The sequence below is a fragment of the Mobula birostris genome, chromosome 2 (genome assembly GCF_030028105.1).
Source record: "Mobula birostris isolate sMobBir1 chromosome 2, sMobBir1.hap1, whole genome shotgun sequence".
NCBI lineage: Eukaryota > Metazoa > Chordata > Chondrichthyes > Myliobatiformes > Myliobatidae > Mobula > Mobula birostris.
The window spans coordinates 142,853,442-142,874,739 of NC_092371.1; the positions used below are offsets into that span (position 1 = coordinate 142,853,442).

At 39.8% G+C, this 21,298-nt stretch overlaps 1 protein-coding gene across 4 annotated transcripts in view; it reads left to right on the top strand.

Annotated features, from left to right (window-relative positions):
* The window catches only part of rngtt (RNA guanylyltransferase and 5'-phosphatase), a 384,142-nt gene that overhangs the window by 77,684 nt on the left and 285,160 nt on the right, over positions 1–21,298 (top strand). For all 4 annotated transcript variants that reach the window (XM_072249966.1, XM_072249979.1, XM_072249970.1 and 1 more), the window contains exon 8: positions 2,425–2,526. In XM_072249966.1, the coding sequence (XP_072106067.1) occupies positions 2,425–2,526 (102 nt within the window). The remainder of the gene's footprint in view (positions 1–2,424; positions 2,527–21,298) is intronic.

The window sequence follows — 21,298 nt, forward strand, 5'->3', positions numbered from 1 at the left end:
GTTCCTCAAACTCCAAATGAAGTATAGCCACTGCTGTGCCTTCTTTGTAATTTTGTCAATTTGTTGGGCCCAGGATAGATGTCCAGAGATGTTGCCAACTGTTTCTGTTTCCACTGGTATTGCCTGACCTGCTTAGTAACTTAGTCCTTTTAAAACTGCTGCAATCAATTTTAGTAAGAATAAAACTGGACTGTTTCTCATCAACTGAAAAAACCGGTTAAGACAGGACAGATCAGCCTAATTAACCTTATGAAGTGCTCTTCATATACATATGGGTGTTTCTGCCAAAATTGGAAGGGTTGTGCTTGAGCAACATGGATCTATTCATGAGCATTTCAAACCAAAGACTTTTAATCTTGTATTATCATTTCTGGATAAATTTTCTTGCCTGGGCCTAGGTCAAGCTCACTCGTGAATGGAACAATGATTTATAATTATGAAAGAATGTCTTTAATCTGCCCTGCTGAGCTCCCATGAAGTTCTGTAGCATCAGGATAAATGTAGCAGGAGGTCTGCTTTTAATTGATTTGCTCTTTAATTATTGACTCGGACATCTTGCCTGTAATAACTTCTAAGGTAACTGACCTTTGATTTCCTGTCTCTGTCTCCCTGTCTTTTTGGAAGAAGGGAGTTACTACTGGCTATTTTCCAATACTCCTGGAATTTAGCAAATTTTGAAAGTTTTTTCAACCATTACGTCTACTATCTCTGCAGCCATTTCCTTTAAAAGCCTTTGGTGTGGGCCTTTAGGTCCCAGTGTTTTGTTTGTCATTAGCCCTGTGAATTTCATTAATACTGTATCCGTTATGATTTGAGTTTTTACAAGTCCCTCCCTGTTATTTGAAATTAACCCATCTATCACTGTCCTCCATGGTGATGATTTGAGCAAAGTAAAATTAACAGGCTTGCCATTTCTTTGCTATTATTAATTCACTAGCCCTTGTTTCTGGAAGTCCTACACCTACAGTACCTGAGCTGTGTAAGTGCATTTGGACAAGGTGGACAAAAATGTATCATGGTCATGTCAGTTTGCAAACCAAATTTCTTGTGTGATTTGTTATGGGCTGGTACCAGGTCTCTTCATAAGCTGTGGTGTAATAATCCTATGTAATTTCAGAACTGCTTGGGGTTGCATCTTTAATTACCACTACTCCACAATTCCTAATTGTAGTTGCTTTATTTATAACATTCCCTGCCTGATCCATTGGTATTATTATCTAATAACTCTTAATCATGATCAGAGATTTATGATCAGAGATTAAGGGAGCTAGGGCTTTACTCTTTGGAGAGAAAGAGGATGAGAGGAGACATGATAGAGGTGTACAAGATAATAAGAGGAATAGATAGAGTGGATAGCCAGCGCCTCTTCCCCAGGGCACCACTGCTCAATACAAGAGGACATGGCTTTAAGGTAAGGGATGGGAAGTTCAAGGGGGATATTAGAGGAAGGTTTTTTACTCAGAGAGTGGTTGGTGCATGGAATGCACTGCCTGAGTCAGTGGTGGAGGCAGATACACTAGTGAAGTTTAAGAGATTACTAGACAGGTATATGGAGGAATTTAAGGTGGGGAGTTATATGGGAGGTAGGGTCTGAGGGTAGGCACAACATTGTGGGCCGAAGGGCCTGTACTGTGCTGTACTATTCTATGTTCTATGTTCTGTGTTCTATCATTGGCATCCTCACTGATGGTATTTTGGTTTCATTAGGACTTCAATTCTGGATGTCAGGTGTAAGCTTAATTTTCGCTTGGATGGAAGTGATTGCCTTTGACATCAGACAGCATTTAAATTAGTGTGATATTTAGGGGTTGCAATAAATGGGAAAGCTCAACCATTGAATGGCATCATACCAAGGATGAAGGAAGATGCTTATCATGTTTGAAAGTCATTCATCCCAGACCTAGGATATTTCTGTAATACTTCCTCCACCGTAATGTAAAATATTTTGCTCTATTCAGTCAGTGTCCACCATCTATTAAAATAGTAATTAGGGAGGAGCCGAAATGACAAACATGAGAAAACCTGATGTCCTGATGCAGGGTCTTGGCCTGATATATCGACTTTTTACTCCTTTCCGTAGATGCTGCCTGGCCTGCTGAGTTCCTCCAGCATTGTGTGTGTGTTGCTTCAGAGCAATAAATGCTTGTTTTGTTTGTGACGTTCAAATTTCAAAAATAAGCAAACCTCTTGGATATGTAGTTTTTATGACATCTACCATGCAATCATATAAAAAAAATTGTTTTCAATCTGCACTGTTTTTGTGGGCTATATTGTCTCAGTAAAGCTAAAAAAGTTTGTGAAATGGTGACTTTCAAATTAGCTTGACAGAGAAAGTGTCACTACCTCAGCTCCTGCTTTTTCCAGGTGAATGTTATAATGCATATTTTCTGTGACAACGCAGAACTAATATTCGTGTTAATTTAGGTCGGGATTTCCTGGTGCACAGCCTGTTTCTATGGACAAACAAAACATAAAATTTGTTGAGCAAAAGCCATATAAGGTCAGCTGGAAAGCGGATGGGGTACGGTGAGTATTTGTTTGTTTTGTTACCAAAATGCCTCGGATACAAAATGACAATGTGCTGTCAATCATCTTAAGCTGTCTTGGGAAAATACCTGTTGGAGCAATTGTAATAAGAACTGAATGTTTAATTATTTTCCAACTAAATAGAGATCTCACGGATAAAGAGTGGTATGCTATGGAGTGTAAAATTAACTTGGTCTTAATGTAACTTACCTTGTTGAAAGCAAAATTGGGATAGAAGGACTCTGGTATCAGCAACTGCACCAAATTAAGTCAGCTGGCAGCCACTCAATTTTTATTCTTCTTTTCAATGGCCAGATTCTTTCTCAGCCAACTAAGAGTAAAACAGACAGCTTTAGGTGAAAAAACCGTAAACTAAAAAAAAAAAATTTTTCAAGTCCTGACAATACAGCAGTCATGAATGATTTGGGTTTTGAAAGGTGCTGAGGGCAAGAGTTCTGAATGCAGGAGGACCTGACTGCAGAAGCAACTACTGGTGGAATGAGTGGGAAATGAGATGAAAGATTCATTGAAGGGGTGTTGAATGATCAGTGGTAGTAGATAATTGGTTAATTTGATGTGTATCCGTAGTGTCTTTTGTCCAGAAGAAAGTTCATGGAGAAATCTATTGATTATGATGGAATTTATATTTTCAGAATATATCCTTGTACTTCAATTTTATTCACAACTTAATACTTAGAACCTTGTGAAATACAAAGTGTTTCTGACATTCATTCTTTAAGGAGTAGTTTGAAAGAAACCTTGCCTCCAAATTCTGACCTAGTAGGAGGAATTGCACTTACACTTGTGTAACTGAGATTATAATATTGGCTCAATTGGTAGCACTTGCCTTTGTGTCATTAAGTTGTGAGTTCAGTGTGTTGTAAAGATTTGAGGACATATACCTACAATTCAGCTGTAGTCTTTCTCTTTGTATGTCAGTATTGTTTAAAATTAATGGAAATCATTCTGTTGGCCAGATTATTCTTTCAAAAGTAGGAAAACAAATCATCTGGTGAGTTATTCATTTTGTTTGTGGAACTTTATGCATGGGTTGGCTGTAAAATCAGTAAGTGTACTTCAGAACTGATTGATAAAGGATTCTAGAGGGTCACTGCAACATTAGACGGCTCTATTTTATATATGTTATGCAGGTTCAATGTGTAATGTTACTTGATAGATGAAATCAATAGTTGAGGTCTGCAGAACTTTGAAGAGGAGCCAGTGTTGCTTATGATGCAGTAGCTCAGATATTATGCTGATGACTAATGTGTTTATAAGAAAAGATGAGTAATGAGTATAAATTTAACAGTTACGGGTTCAATATGTATCCTCAGAATAGAATGTAAAATGTAGAATGAAGACGTTGTAATTGCTAAATGAAATTCAAGGAATTTGATGTATTTGCTCTATTGCCTGTGATTAAGACATGGCAGGTAAATATTTGTGTCACTTGCCTTTTGTAACTTGTTGAAAATTATTTTGAGAAATTGTTTTAATTGCATGTGCTAAATAGAGTAGGATTATTGAATGAAACTATTAAATTGCAGTTTCTAGGTGGTTGATTTCTCCACTTTACAGTACATTAAGTAAGGGGTTGCTTTTCATAAAGGAAGAAACGATTGTAGGGGAACTTTTGCTGATTTCCCTTTGTGTACCTGCCAGTTAGCTGAGGATTAACATTAGTAAAGAATTCTAAAAATAAGGCCAAGTATAGAAAGCCAGAGACAGATAGTAAAGATAAAGCACCCTAAATATTAGCGAGATGGTCACTTTCTATCATTTTATGCCTGTGCATGCTTTCTAGGTGCCAACAAACTTTGACCTGGAAAGCACATTTTCTGGGCTGCATTTGGAAAGAATCAGTTGTCATTGAATGGTAAAATTAGGTTGCAGGATACTCAGTATTTTAATATTTTCTCATCAATAAAGCACAATTTATAGGGTTTATTAAAGGGATGGTTTGTATATTGCTGTACATTTCCTCTACATTCTTGAGCATTAATCTGCTGGATTAAATATCAAAGATTTGTCAGAATACGTTTCCCTGAGCGATGTTCAGATGACCTGTTTGTTCATTTGTCTAAATACATACTTATAATTAAATATTGTGTTTTTATGGAAAAAAAGCATCTTGTTGACAAGGTAACTGAATGTTTTGTTTAAGTTGTATGTTTTACCAAGAAATGATAGGACAATTCTCCCTCATAATGTCCTACGTGGCAAAATTACTGTTTAATCTGAGCAACTAATTTACATTTTATGTTGGAGTGAAGAAGTGCAAAATAATGAAAAGCAAAGAATAGCAGCTGAATGAACCAATGCTGTTATTGCACATCTCTTGGCAGGTGGTTCAGGAGCAGGACTGGCTGTTTGAAAGCATTTCTAGAAGTGTACATTGGTGTATGTTGGGGATTAACATGGTCTTTTCCCCTCAAGGCTGTTTATTAATATAAAATATGTTTACGTGTTACCAGTTGTTTCAGTGCTGAGTTAATTTGGCAAAATGAGCAAAGGGAATAATTTGGAAAAGCTTAATAGAAGCTACTGAAGCAAGTAGAGACCAAATTTCAGTAATAGTCTGAAGTTCACCTCATTTCAATGTCTTTGCAGTGACTGTAGGCAGATACTAGATGGCAGTGTTGCCTGGTTTGTTAATCCAGTTAAATTGATTCAGTTAACCCAGTCAAAGGAAACTAATCCTGTTTAATTAAAATGAATTACTTGCTCAGCTGTAAAGTTTGGGCAAAATTCCTTTGAATCTGTGAAAATCCTGTCTCCATTTTAGCATGTGGCTCTCAGTTTTGTGGAATATTGGGGGCAGGCAGCACTTTGTTATAAAACTGAAGTGATCCTCACCACTTTGGTGTATGATCTTTATCCTTTAAATACACAGCTGAAAAACTCAGGTACACAGTGATTTCACATTGTACTTTGATTACAGTATAACTGGAAGATTCAGATTTCCTGAAGAAACATCGACTGTTCACTCTCTTCCATAGATGCTGCCCGACCCTCTGAGTTTCTCTGGCATTTTGTGTGTGTTGCAAATAATTAACAAGATTTTATTGATCAACATCACATTTCATAATTTGATCAAAGCATTGCAAACACCAGATTATCGTAGTAGTAATTATTTTTGCATAGGCAATCTTAACAATTTTTATGCATATATTATGCTGCTACAAACAGAAGTGAAATCAATGGCCAATTAATTTGTTTTTGGTACATAGAAGGAGATGTGTTGTTTAAGATGGTGGGTGAAATTTGTGCTGTTTGGTTAATAATGGATTTTTCAATTCACATGGCTATTCCACTGAGGCTGGTTGGCACTACCACCGGAGGTGATGGGTTAAGGGTGAAAGGTTTAAGACCATTCAGAGGCTTGTGAGAGTGTAGAATGAGCTGCCATCACAAGTGGTGCGCATGAGCTAAATTTCAACTTTTAAGAGAAGGTACATGGATGGTAGGGTATGGAGGGCTATTATCCTGGTGTAAGTGGACAGGAGTAGGCAGTTTAAATGCTTTGGCATGGACTAGATGGGCCAAAGGGTTTGTTTCTGTGCTGTTGTTGTCTGTGACTCTATGATTCTTATGTTTAAATCAGAAGGTGTGGCTATGACCATACATTAGGCAAAAATTATCCTGGATCAGATTCGGTGCTTGAACTTCCCAGCTAATGCATTGACCTGTTCCAGATGCAAAAGGCCAACTGAGATAAAACTTGAGCTTGAGAAATGATTTGCAAGGTGGGGTGATTTTTGTATTTGAGTAGGCTTCAGGCTTCAGGTCTTTAGTCCCCTATTTGAGGAATACCCTGGTAATCTTTGACAAATCACTATTGCCAAATATTTTAGTTAAAGATAAATTTAAAAATCATGGGCTCATTGCATTGGAATGGGTTTGTTACTGTGATGTATCTCTGAAGATAAAAATGATTAGTAAAATTGTTAAAACAAATAAAAATTTAAAAAATCATTAAAAATCTTTAATAATCGAGCCAAGATCAAGTGAAATAAATAAAAGGGTCATATAATCATTGCTTTGTTTTGGACTTGTATTTGATCACATCTGTAGTTATCTAAAATGATCTGAACTGCAGATGACAGATAACTGGCAGTTTCTGTAGATCCACCAGTTAGAGGGGAGGTTGATTTGAGCCAATGTAAGTTGATAATCCAGTGCATGTTTGAAGTGATACATGATTCATTATTGGGGATTATTCTTCACGTGAGACTTTACACCCCATTTGTCGCAGGTATTAAATTGCTCAAAGAATTCAATCTCGTGCTTATTAAGAATGTGGAACCACTGACGAGATCCCATTCAGAAGGTGGTAATTGATGCAAGTGGGTGAGGAGCAATAGCTCAATCAACTTTGGTCTGTAGTTTGTTGGTAAATTCATGCAATATTGAATGAACTATAACTACTGGCCAGTTTTGATAGTAGTGAGTATTGAATTTCCACATATGCATGGCTAAATAAGAAAGAATGGAACTTCCTCACCATTAGTTTAATGCCATAATTTTCAGTGCTTGTTGCTGGATTCTCCATGGAGTTAGACTCTCTCGGTATAATCATATTGAATTTAGAGAGTTATAGAGAGACACAATTCAAAAATGGGTCCTTTGGTTTATTGAGGGCATGCTGACTGTCAGTCAGAAATTTACATTAATCTTACATTAATTCCATTCTCTTTCATTCCTCTTAAATTTTCATCAACTCACCGCAGATTCCACAGCCTTCCAAGTAGGGGGTAATTTATAGTGGCCGGTTAAATACCAACCCATGTGGCTTGTGGCTTGGAATGTGGGAGGAAACCAGATCACCCAGAGAAAACCAATGTATTCATGGGAGAAACATGCTATCTTCCCGCAGCACTCAAGGTTAGGACTTGGAAGCTGTGAACCAGTGGCTCAATTAGCTGCACTATATTGTAGGGCTACAGGGAGGGTTTTATTTATCTATAGGGAACATTTTATTTACCCAAGTGATTTGTGGTCTTCTAATTTTACACTTCTTATATTTAAAGTGTTTGTAATCTTCATTTTTGAATGTTTAATTGTTAGAGGATGTCATATATATTCATATATTAAAAATACTGGAGGTAGGATTTTACTGGTTAGCAAAACTGAGGGGGATTATAGCTAGGGTATTTTCTTGTATCCCTCGAGGTCATAGTCATAGTCATACTTTATTGATCCCCGGGGAAATTGGTTTTCGTTACAGTTGCACCATAAATAATAAATAGTAATAGAACCATAAATAGTTAAATAGTAACATTTCATAATTTACTGGCATAATTTACATAAGTCCAGGACCAGCCTATTGGCTCAGGGTGTCTGACCCTCCAAGGGAGGAGTTGTAAAGTTTGATGGCCACAGGCAGGAATGACTTCCTATGACGCTCTGTGTTGCATCTCGGTGGAATGAGTCTCTGGCTGAATGTACTCCTGTGCCCACCCAGTACATTATGTAGTGGATGGGAGACATTGACCAAGATGGCAAGCAGACAGCATCCTCTTTTCAGACACCACCATGAGAGAGTCCAGTTCCATCCCCACAACATCACTGGCCTTACGAATGAGTTTGTTGATTCTGTTGGTGTCTGCTACCCTCAGCCTGCTGCCCCAGCACACAACAGCAAACATGATAGCACTGGCCACCACAGACTCGTAGAACATCCTCAGCATCGTCTGGCAGATGTTAAAGGACCTCAGTCTCCTCAGGAAATAGAGACGGCTCTGACCCTTCTTGTAGACAGCCTCAGTGTTCTTTGACCAGTCCAGTTTATTGTCAGTTCGTATCCCCAGGTATTTGTAATCCTCCACCATGTCCACACTGACCCCTGGATGGAAACAGGGGTCACCGGTACCTTAGCTCCCCTCAGGTCTACCACCAGCTCCTTAGTCTTTTTCACATTAAGCTGCAGAAAATTCTGCTCACACCATGTGACAAAGTTTCCTACTGTAGCCCTGTACTCAGCCTCATCTCCCTTGCTATGGCAGAGTCCTCAGAAAACTTATGAAGATGACAAGACTCTGTGCAGTAGTTGAAGTTCGAAGTGTAAATCTTGAAGAGAAAGGGAGACAAGATAGTCTCCAGTCTTGATGCTGTTCAGGAATTTATCACTGGATATCAAGCCCTTTTGACTCAAGAAGTTCAAAGAAATTAGAATTATCTTTTCTTTTGAAGATGAGTTGGCAAACTAGTATGACTGAAAGACAGTTACATTTCCATGGACTCTGCTGACCAGCATCCTACGATTTTGAAGGAAATCATTATGGAAATGGTGAATGCATTGAGTGTCTAAAATTTTAGTGTTTCTTTTTTTGAAGAAATGTTTCCACATATTGGAAGATATCAAGTGTAACTACATAACTGAAGAAGATGAAGAATGAAAAGAAAAGAATGGACTAGTTTACCTGACTTCAGTAATAGGCACAATGCTGGAATCTATTAGTAAGGCAGTGATAATGGGGCACATGGAAAATAATAGGATAGGTGAGAATAAATTTGGATTTATGAAAGGGAAATTATGATTGATACATTTGTTGAGAAATTTTCGTGGTTATAACTACCAGATCAGATAAAAATGAACCACTGGATAAAATCTAATTTATTATTTGAAGGCCACTGATACGGTGCCACAGTTATTGGCAACCGATGTTCGTGGTTTTTGGGATAACATACTGGTGTGGACTGATTGGTCAGTGGTTAGAGAACAGTAAGAATGCATGGGTCATATTTGAGTTAAGGAAGTATTGAATAATGGCAGGCTGTAAGGAACTGGTGTTGAGACCCCAGGTGTCCACCATCTATAATCAATGATTTGGATGAGGGCTAAAGTGAAAACTGTCTACTTTTGTGGAAGATACAAAACAAGGTGGCAGTAAGAGTTTTAATGAGGGTGAAAATGAGCTTTAGCAAACATAGACAGGTTAAGACCAGAAAGTGAATGGCAAGGACTTGACAGACGGAATATAATGTGGAAAAGCGTTAGCTACTTGGGGAGAAAGAATAACAAAAGTAGAATATCTTTCAAACAATGAGAAGTGGTTTTAACTTGGTATACTGAAAGATCCAGATGTCCTTTCGTGTAAGTCACTGGAAGCTCCAGAAAGCAATTAGGAAGGGAAACATTCTTTTGGCATTTAGTGAAATAAGAGGATTTGAGTAGAAAAATGGTTGTCTTGTTCCAGTGATGCAGTGCCTCAGTGAGACTAAATCTGGAATATTAAGCCCAGGTCTGGTTGCTGCTTAAGGAAGGATATATTTTTATAAGGGGATCACAATGAACATGAAACAAAAAACAGTACAGAGTAGAAACAGGCCCTTTGGCCCACAATCTCCATGCTGTTCACTGTGCCAAATTACCTCATCCTATCTGCTTGCATGTTTTCTATATCCCTCAATTACCTGCCTGTTTGTATGCCTGTCTAAATGCCTCTTGACTGTTGCTATGGTATCTGCTTCCAGCATATCCACTGACAGTACATTCCATGCACCTATCACTTTGTATTTTAAAAAAATCTCCATTCAAGTTTCCCCCTCTCAACGTAAAGCTATGCCCTCTGGTATTTAACATTTTCCACCCTGGGAAAAGGGCTCTTATTCTCTACCCTATTTATCCCCAATAAATTATATACTTCTATTGAGTTTCTCCTTTGCCTCCAGTGGTCCAAGAGAAAAAATAATCCAGGTTTCCAACCTCTTCTTATAACTAATAGTCTCAAAGTCAGACAATGTCCTGGTGAACCTCTTTGACATTCTCTCCAAAACCTTCACGTCCTTCCTCTAATGCATTGATCAGAACTGCACATGATGCTGCGAATGTGACTGAAATTTTTATATAACTGGAATATAACTTTCCAACTTTTATACTCTGTCCTGAATGATGATAGTGAGAAACCCTTTACCAATTGCGTTACCACAACCAGGGAGTTATGGACTTCCAGCCTAAAGTCCCTCTGCACTTCAATCACTTTAGTATTTTAAGGGTACGGCCATTTACTATATAATTTCCTCTTGCATTTGGCCTCCCATTCTTGATAAGTATTAATCATTCTACCTACATTTTCACTGAGATCATATATACAAATAAAATATGAACATGCGGTCCCAACGCTGATCCTTCCAGACATCACAGGTCATTGACCCCCCTGTTGCAATTACACTGCTCCAACCACTGACCTCTGTCTTCAGTGACCAAATCAATTCTAATACGATCTAGGAAGTCTCTTTATATCCCATATACCTCAATCAGCTAGATAGGCCTATCAAGGAGGACCTGATTGAAAGCTGTATTAAAGCCCACATCCACAACATCCCTTGTCAATTGTCATCATAAGACATAGGAGCATAATTAGGCCATTCAGCCCATCGAGTCTGCTGCACCATGATGGATGATTTATTATCCTTCTCAACCCCCATTCTCCTGCCTTCCCCTTGTAACTTTTTACACCCTTATCGATATAAATACACCAAATATACCCAGTCACATGGCCTTCACAGCCACCTGTGGCAATGAATTCCACTGATTCACCACCCTCTGGCTAAAGAAATTCTTCCTCATCTATTTTTCAGGGAAATCTCTGTACTCTGAGGCTGTGCCCTCTGATCTTCAACTCCCCACTTTAGGGAACATCCTCTCCATGTCCACTCTAGGCCTTTTAATATTCAATAGGATTCACTGAGTCTCCCCCCCCCCTCCCATTCTTCTAAACTTCCGTGAGTATAGGCCCAAATACTCCTCACGTGTTAGCACTTCCATTCTCATGATCATTCTTGTCACCTCCATAAAACTCTTAATCAAGGTTTAAGACATAACCTCCTCCACACAAACTCATTCTGACTAATAAGTATATGTTTTTACAAATTTGAGTAAATTGTATCCCCAAGAATCTTCTCCTGATCACTGATGTAAGGTTCTCCACCCAATAGTTTTGCTCACTTGTCCCATTTGCAAAGAAGTAGTCCTCTTCATTCTCTGGTACTTGGAAACCTCGGTCTGGCTAGAAAGGACAAAAAACTCTATATCAAGGTTCCAGCAATCTCTTCTCTTGTCTGCCTCAGTAACCTAGTATAGATCCCATCCTGTGACTAATCCACCTTAAATGTTCTTCAGAAGACCAAATACCATCTACTTTTTTATATCAAAATACCCTAGAATTTCAGCATACCTCTGATCTCTCTATCTTTAATGTCCTTCTCCCTGGTAAATAATGCTGCCGAATATTCACTTAAACAACGTAATATGCCAACTTCATCTGGGTCTAGACATAAGTTTCCTCCTGATAAAAGTTCAGAACTTCCTTTAGTTTGTTTTATAATTGGTGATATTTTTTGTGTGTTGGGGGGGGATAAATATTAATATATAATAGTTTCCTATTTGTAGAAAATCCATGGAGCAAACATGTTTAAGCAGAATGTTGCAGATACTCAGCAGATCAGACAGCATTTGCTAATATTTCAGGTTAATGACCCTTCATTAGAACTGCTAGAAAGCTAAAAATGCATTAATACACTTCTCTGCCTGCTGTTGGTAGTGTTAATTATTTTGTAATTATTCCAAGTTGCTTCTGAGATTATCAGTGGAAGTCCATTACTACTGTTGATCACATTGTATTAAATAAAAATCTTTGCTATCAGTCCAAACATTCTTCTGGCGAGTGGTGCTTTAAGAGAGAGGTTAGGATGGCAAAATGAGAATTGAAGAAGAATTTGATAGACAAGGTGAGGCAAAATCCCAAGAGATGCTATGGGTATATTAAAGTAAAATGATGCCCAAGTAGAGAACAAGTCCCCGTAAAGATTAGCATGTCTGCGGGTGGAGCCAAAGGAAATGCGAATTAGCAGGGAGACCCTGTTAGAAGTCTTCAAGTGCATTAATGTGGGTAAGTGTACAAGATAATAAGAGGAATAGATAGAGTGGATAGCCAGTGCCTCTTCCCCAGGGCACCACTGCTCAATACAAGAGGACATGGCTTTAAGGTAAGGGATGGGAAGTTCAAGGGGGGATATTAGAGGAAGGTTTTTTACTCAGAGAGTGGTTGGTGCGTGGACTGCACTGCCTGAGTCAGTGGTGGAGGCAGATACACTAGTGAAGTTTAAGAGACTACTAGACAGGTATATGGAGGAATCTAAGGTGGGGGCTTATATGGGAGGCAGGTTTTGAGGGTCGGCACAACATTGTGGGCTGAAGGGCCTCTACTGTGCTGTACTATTCTATGTTCTATGGATAAATTCCCAGAGCTAGTTCTGGTGCATTCCTGGACTAGTGGGAGCTAGCATAGAAATTGTGGAAGCCCTTGTAGAGATTTTTGCTTCTCCAGCTTTAGGTGTAATTGGAGAAGGCTTGAGAGTTTTTAATGTGACCCTTGTTTAAAAAAGGGTAGCAAAAGCCAAGGAACTAGAAGTCAGTGATTCCAACATTGATAGTGGGATGCTGAGGGACAGGATCTGCCAACATTTGGAGAGATGTGGTCTGATTAAGGATAGTCAGCTTAGCTGTTCTTCAAGGAGGTAACTAAGTGGGTAGATGAGGGTAGGGCAATGGATGTTGTCTGGATGAACTTTTACTAGACCTTTGTCAAGATTCCTCATGGCAGGCTGTTCTGAAAGGTTAGGTCATATGGACTGCAGGGGGAGATGGCTGATTAAGTTCATAATTGATTCAGTGGTAGGAGGCAGAGGGTGATGAGGGTTATTTCTCAGACTGAAGGCCAATGTCTAATTCTGTTCCACAGGCGTCGGTGCAGACACTTGTAAGTGATTTGAATATGAATACGTTTTCAGATGATACTGAAATGGGTGGTGTTGTAGATAGTGTAGAAGGTTATGAAAAATTAAAGGAGGATATTGATCAGCTGGTATATGGGCAGAGGATTGGCAAATGACTTTCAATGCAGATAAATGTGAGGTATTGCACTTTGGGGGATCAAACCAAGGTAGGGCTTGTATACTGAATGCTCGTTCCTTGAGGTGTATTCTGGGACTGGTGGGTGGGGGGGAGGGTTAGGATTGTAAGTGCATAGTTTGCTCAGAGTATCATCACAGGTAGGTAGGGTGGTGAAGAGATGTTGGCACAGTGGTCTTCATCAGTCAGGGCATTGAGTATAGGAGTTGGGAAGTTTTACATGCCATCGGTGAGGCAAAAATAAGGTATTGATTACATGTGTTGATTTAACTTGGAGCTGATCACACTTGGAGTATTGTGTCCAGTTTTGGTCCTGCTATAGGAATAGTGTTATTAAATTAGAAAGAATGCAGAAAAGATTTACCAGACATTGCCTAGGCTGATTTACAAGGATTTGTGTAGACTAGTACTTTATTTCCTGGAATGTAGTAGATTGAGGGTGACCTGATAGAGATGTACAAGATCATGAGGGACATTTACAGGATGAAAAAAGGCTTTTTCCTAAGGAGGGTGTGCTAAAAGCAAGAGGGCATAGGGTTAAGATCAGAGTGAAGATTCAGAAGGGATATTAGGACAGCAGCTTCATGGAAAATGTATATATTTGACATGAGCTGCCAGAAATACTGGTTGAAGCAGGCACAGTAGATGTATTTATAAGCTATCTAGATAAGCACATGATAGTAGGGTTTAGATGGCTGTAGGCTAAATGTGAGCAGATTGGACTAACTTTCTGAGCAACATAATCACTATTGATGAGTTAGGGAAAGGGTCTGCTTCCATGTTGCATGATCTGACACTTTGACTTCCACTGTTTAAAGTGAAGTAGATTTCTGGTTTAATCTTCTTAATTTCCAACTTTCAATTCTTCCCTCCTCCCTCCTTCTCTCTTTTTCCATTCCTCATTCTGGTTATCCTCTCACCCCTTCTCTTTTCCTCAACTGCCTATCACCTTCTGCTGGTTCCTGTCCTCCTTTTCTTTTTTCTATGCTCCATTGCCCTCTTGCATCAGATATTCCTTCTTCAGCCATTTATCTCTTCCATCTATCCCAGTTTCTTAATTCATCCCCCTCTACCCACCCACATTCCCCCTCACCTGGTTTCACCTATCTCTTGCCAGTTTATGCTCCTTCCCCTCTCCCTACCTTTTTATTCTGGCTTCTGCCCCCTCTCCTTTCCAATCCTGATGACTCAAAATGTCAGCTGTTTATTTTCCTCCATAGATGCTGTCTGCCTTTCTGAATTGCTCCAGCAATTTGTGTATTGCTCAAGATTTCCACCAACTGCTGAACATTATCTTTATCATTTTCCCTGTTTTGTGATTTCCTGTGGGATGCCACTTTTCCAGACTGAAAAGCCCCTCTAGTTTTTCCACATAATTGTCTTCTGACTGTACTTTTCATTGCTTAGTTTCTTGGACCCCAAAACAATGTACTGAACTTTAAGTATGATTAAGGCACCCTCCAGTTTGATCGTGACTTTACAAAGAATTGTTTTTTTTAGTGAAGTGGCCTGGAAACCAGTCCCTGGCAGCAGGACTTCAACTGTGTCAGTTCCATCCTAATGACCTTTTAACAGTTACATCTTAAAGAGCTTTGTATTATTTTTGGATGTCTATGACAACCGAAAACATATTTAAGAAAAATCAAATTGATTTCAATGCTTGAAAATAATTATTTAAACTAATTAAATAATAACAGAAACAAGAGACAAACACGAGAAAATCTGCAGATGCTGGAAATCCAAAGCAACAGACACAAAATGCTGGAGGAATGCGGTAGGCCAGGCAGCATCTATGGAAAAGAGTAAACAGTCGACTTTTCAGGCCAAGAGTTGACTGTTTACTCTTTTCAATAGATGCTGCCTGGCCTGCTGAATAACTTAAAATCTTGTTTGCATGCTGGACATTAATTATAATCATAAAGTGAACTAAAGAAGATACTCCAGTCACCTTTTGGATTCTGGTTGGAAACCCCATTGATATAAAGTCTGCTGTACTGTATATGTCAGCTATTTGTGGCATTCAGCTGAGGTCTCAAATGCTCTATCTCCAGTCTTTACTGTCCATGTGGCTCTGAACTAAGGTAGTCAGTTGACCACAATGGTGGGTCTGGAGTCACAAAAGGATCATATTGGAAGAATATGTTAAATGTTAGAACCAGATGGGGCTTTAACATGAATTCTTTAGCTTTTATTATAAATTCCAGATGTATTTAATTACTTGAAATTCCATAACTGCTATGTTGGATTCTAACATACTAATGAATCAATGGTCCAGGTTTCTGGTTATTAGTCTACTTAAAAAAAATCCAATGCCATTGTATCTTGAATCTTACTAGTTATGTATTGTGATAACTATTTGAGTATATATGATGACCATTTTTCCAAGAGATTACTTTTGTCCTCAGTTTTTCCAGTGATTTCTACACTGACATTTTACTCATTTACCTGGAGTTGCCTGTAATTTCCTGGCCACTGCCTTGCCTGTGTAAAGGAACCATATTTGCTGTCTGAACACCTGTCACCTCAACTCTGGCCAGCTGGGGTTTAAAACCCTGTCAGTGCTTCAGCTATCTACACGCCCTGTTATCCACAGTAGCACACTATGCATCCCGTCCAACCCTGGGGATTTATTCACCCGTGAACTCTTTAGGATATCTAAATGCTCAAAAAGTGAGAGGTGAGAGGGGCATCCACACAGTGTCACAAAATGCTGTGAGGTGCCAGGTTACAGTGCTGGAGATGAATGAAATCAATAAGTGTTCGACAAACTTAGCAGGAGAGGTTAATGAAGCAGACTAGCAGATTTTCTACATTATCGGGTCTGCTATTGTAATTGTTTATTGTCCCATGTACCGAAATGCTTATATACTATTTATGTAGATTGGTTTAGTGTACACTGCATTAGGGTGGAACAAGGTAAAACAATAACAGATTGCAGAGTGAGGTGTAACAGCTACAGAGATGGTGCACTGCTGGTACATAATCATCTTTTCTACATTCATCCCATCTAGTCCTTACAACAGTCGGTAAGTTTCAATGAGATTCCCTCCCCCGCCCCCCCCCCCCCGCCCCCGGCCACGTTCTTCTAAATTCCAGTGGATACAGGCCCAAAGTTGCCAAATGCTCCTCATATGTTAACCCCTTCATTTTTGGAATCATCCTTGTGAACCTCCTCTGGAGTGTCTCCAATGACAGCATATTATTTCTGAGATAGGGGCTCAAAACTGTTGACAATACTCTGTGTGGCTTGACTAGTGTCTTATAAAGGCTCAGCATTATCTCCTTGCTTTTATATTCTATTCCTCTTGAAATAAATGCCTATGTTGCATTTGTCTTCTTTACCACAGACTTAACTTTCTGGGAGTCTTGCATGAGGACTCCAAGTCCCTCTGCACCTCTGATATTTGAACCCATTATCTCCCCATTTAAATAATAGTCCCCACATTGTTCCTTTTACCAAAATGCATTATCATACATTTCCCAACACTGTATTCCATCTGTCACTTTTTATGCCCATTCTTCCAAATTGTTTATTTCCTGCTGCAATCACATTGCTTCTTCAGCACTACCTACTCCTCCACCTATCTTTGTATCATCTGCAAACTTTGCCACAGAGCTATCAATTCCATTATTTAAATAATTGACAAACATTGTGAAAAGTATTTGTCTTAATACTGACCCGTGAGGAACACCACCAATCACTGGCAGCCAAACAGAAAAGGCTCCTTTTATTCCCACTTGTTGTCTCTTGCCTGTCAGACATTCCGCTGACCATGCCGGTATCTTTCTTGTAACCCCTAAGATTTCATCTTGTTAAGCATCCTCATGTGTGGCACCTTATCAAAAGCCTTCTGAAAATCCAAGTAAATGACTTCCACTGGCTCTCCTTTGTCCACCCTACTTGTTACTTACTCGAAGAACTCTAAAAGATTTCCCTTTACAGAAACCATGCTAACTTTGACTTATTTTGTCATTTGTCTCCAAGTACCTCGAAGCTTCATCCTTAAAAATAGATGCCAACACTTTCCCAACCACTAAGGTTTGGCTAATTGATCTGTAATTTCCTTTTTTTTTTTTGCCTTCCTCCCTTCTCAAAGAGTAGAGTGATATTTGCAATCTTCCAGTCCTCCAGGATCTTGCCAGAATCAAGTGATTCTTGAAAGATCATAATCAATACATCCATTGTCTCTAGCAACCTCTCTCAGGACTCTGGAATGTAGTCCATCTGGCCCAGGTGACTTATCTACCATTAGACCTTTGAGTTTCCCTAGCACTTTTTCCTTTGTAATAGCATTGGCTCTCACTCCTGTTCTCTGACACTCACAGACCTCTGGCATAGTGCTAGTGTCTTCCACAGTGAAGACAGATGCAGAGTACCCATTAAGTTCATTTACCATTTCTTTGCCCCCAATTACTACCTCACCAGCATCATTTTCCAATGGTCCAGTATCAACTCCTGCCTCTCTTTTACTCTTTATATAACTGAAAAAAAACTTTTGGTACCCAGCTTTATATATTATTGGCTAGTTTGCCCACATATTTCATCTTTTCCCTTCATATAGCTTTTTTAGTTGCCTTTAGTTGGATTTTAAAAGCTTCCCAATCATCCATCTTCCCATTCATTTTTGCTACCTTATATGCTCTTTCCTTGGCTTTTATGCAGCCCTTAATTTCCTTTGTCAGCCACAGTTGGTTACCCTAGCTATTTAGAAACATAGAAAATAGGTGCAGGAGTAGGCCATTCGGCCCTTCGAGCCTGCACCGCCATTTATTATGATCATGGCTGATCATCCAACTCAGAACACCGCCCCAGCCTTCCCTCCATACCCCCTGACCCCCGTAGCCACAAGGACCATATCTAACTCCCTCTTAAATATAGCCAATGAACTGGCCTCAACTGTTTCCTGTGGCAGAGAATTCCACAGATTCACCACTCTTTGTGTGAAGAAGTTTTTCCTAATCTCAGTCCTAAAAGGCTTCCCCTCTATCCTCAAACTGTGACCCCTCGTTCTGGACTTCCCCAACATCGGGAACAATCTTCCTGCATCTAGCCTGTCCAATCCCTTTAGGATCTTATACGTTTCAATCAGATCCCCCCTCAATCTTCTAAATTCCAACGAGTACAAGCCCAGTTCATCCATTCTTTCTTCATATGAAAGTCCTGCCATCCCAGGAATCAATCTGGTGAACCTTCTCTGTACTCCCTCTATGGCAAGGATGTCTTTCCTCAGATTAGGGGACCAAAACTGCACACAATACTCCAGGTGTGGTCTCACCAAGGCCTTGTACAACTGCAGTAGTACCTCCCTGCTCCTGTACTCAAATCCTCTCGCTATAAATGCCAGCATACCATTCGCCTTTTTCACCGCCTGCTGTACCTGCATGCCCACTTTCAATGACTGGTGTATAATGACACCCAGGTCACGTTGCACCTCCCCTTTTCCTAATTGGCCACCATTCAGATAATAATCTGTTTTCCTATTTTTGCCACCAAAGTGGATAACTTCACATTTATCCACATTAAATTGCATCTGCCATGAATTTGCCCACTCACCCAACCTATCCAAGTCACCCTGCATCCTCTTTGCATCCTCCTCACAGCTAACACTGCCACCCAGCTTCGTGTCATCCGCAAACTTGGAGATGCTGCATTTAATTCCCTCATCCAAGTCATTAATATATATTGTAAACAACTGGGGTCCCAGCACTGAGCCTTGCGGTACCCCACTAGTCACCGCCTGCCATTCTGAAAAGGTCCCGTTTATTCCCACTCTTTGCTTCCTGTCTGCTAACCAACTCTCCACCCACACCAATACCTTACCCCCAATACCGTGTGCTTTAAGTTTGCACACTAATCTCCTGTGTGGGACCTTGTCAAAAGCCTTCTGAAAATCCAAATATACCACATCCACTGGTTCTCCCCTATCCACTCTACTAGTTACATCCTCAAAAAATTCTATGAGATTCGTCAGACATGATTTTCCTTTCACAAATCCATGCTGACTTTGTCCGATCATTTCACCGCTTTCCAAATGTGCTGTTATCACATCCTTGATAACTGACTCCAGCAGTTTCCCCACCACCGACGTTAGGCTAACCGGTCTATAATTCCCCGGTTTCTCTCTCCCTCCTTTTTTAAAAAGTGGAGTTACATTAGCCACCCTCCAATCCTCAGGAACTAGTCCAGAATCTAACGAGTTTTGAAAAATTATCACTAATGCATCCACTATTTCTTGGGCTACTTCCTTAAGCACCCTGGGATGCAGACCATCTGGCCCTGGGGATTTATCTGCCTTCAATCCCTTCAATTTACCTAACACCACTTCCCTACTAACATGTATTTCGCTCAGTTCCTCCATCTCACTGGACCCTGTGTCCCCTACTATTTCTGGAAGATTATTTATGTCCTCCTTAGTGAAGACAGAACCAAAGTAATTATTCAATTGGTCTGCCATGTCCTTGCTCCCCATAATCAATTCACCTGTTTCTGCCTGCAGGGGACCTACATTTGTCTTTACCAGTCTTTTCCTTTTTACATATCTATAAAAGCTTTTACAGTCCGTTTTTATGTTGCCTGCCAGTTTTCTCTCATAATCTTTTTTCCCCTTCCTAATTAAGCCCTTTGTCCTCCTCTGCTGAACTCTGAATTTCTCCCAGTCCTCAGGTGAGCCACTTTCTCTGGCTAATTTGTATGCTGCTTCTTTGGAATTGATACTATCCCTAATTTCTCTTGTCAGCCACAGGTGCACTACCTTCCTTGATTTATTCTTTTGCCAAACTGGGATGAACATTTGTTGCAGTTCATCCATGCAACCTTTAAACGCTTGCCATTGCATATCCACCGTCAATCCTTTAAGTGTCATTTGCCAGTCTATCTTAGCTAATTCACGTCTCATAGCTTCAAAGTTACCCCTCTTTAAGTTCAGAACCTTTGTTTCTGAATTAGCTATGTCACTCTCCATCTTAATGAAGAATTCCACCATATTATGGTCACTCTTACCCAAGGGGCCTCTCACGACAAGATTGCTAATTAACCCTTCCTCATTGCTCAAAACCCATTGAGAACATTTGAACCTATTTGAGAACATTTTCCTCTATGGAACATAGTGTGAACTCTTCCCAGAAATTTCAGTCATTTCTGCTCTGCTGTCATCCCTGCCAGTATCCCCCTCCAATCCACCCGGACAAGCTGCTCTTCATGCCTCTGTAATTCCCTTTATTCCATTGCGATACTGATACACGTGATTTGTACTTCTCTCTCTCAAATTGCGTATGAATTCAATCATATTATGATCACTGCCTCCTAAGTGCTCCTTTACGCTAAGCTCCCAAATATCATCTGGGTTATTACAGAACACCCTGTCCAAGATGATCTTTCCCCTTGCAGGCTGAAGCACAAGCTGCTCTCAAAAGCCACCTTGTAGGCATTCAACAAGTTCCCTCTCTTGTGACCGGATACCAACTGGACTCTGATTTTCCCAATCCCCTTGCATATTGAAGTCCCCCTTTACAATTGTGTCATTACCCTTATTACATGCCTTTTCCAGCTCCCTTTGCAATCTGAACCACACATTCCCTCTTTAGACTTGCCAGCACTACAGCTCATCTAGTCTATGTCGAACTGTTATTCTGCAATTGCACCTGGACTAAATACCTCCATATGTCTATCCTTGTACCTACACAAACCTTCAAAATTGCAATTGAACCCACATGCATCATTTCCACTGGTAGCTCCTTTCATGCTCACACCACCCTCTGAATGAAGGTTTCCCTTACATTTTTTTACCCTTCACCCTTAACCCATGATGTTCATTTCTATTCGCAAACTGCTGACACAGTTTTGCATTACAGCATAAG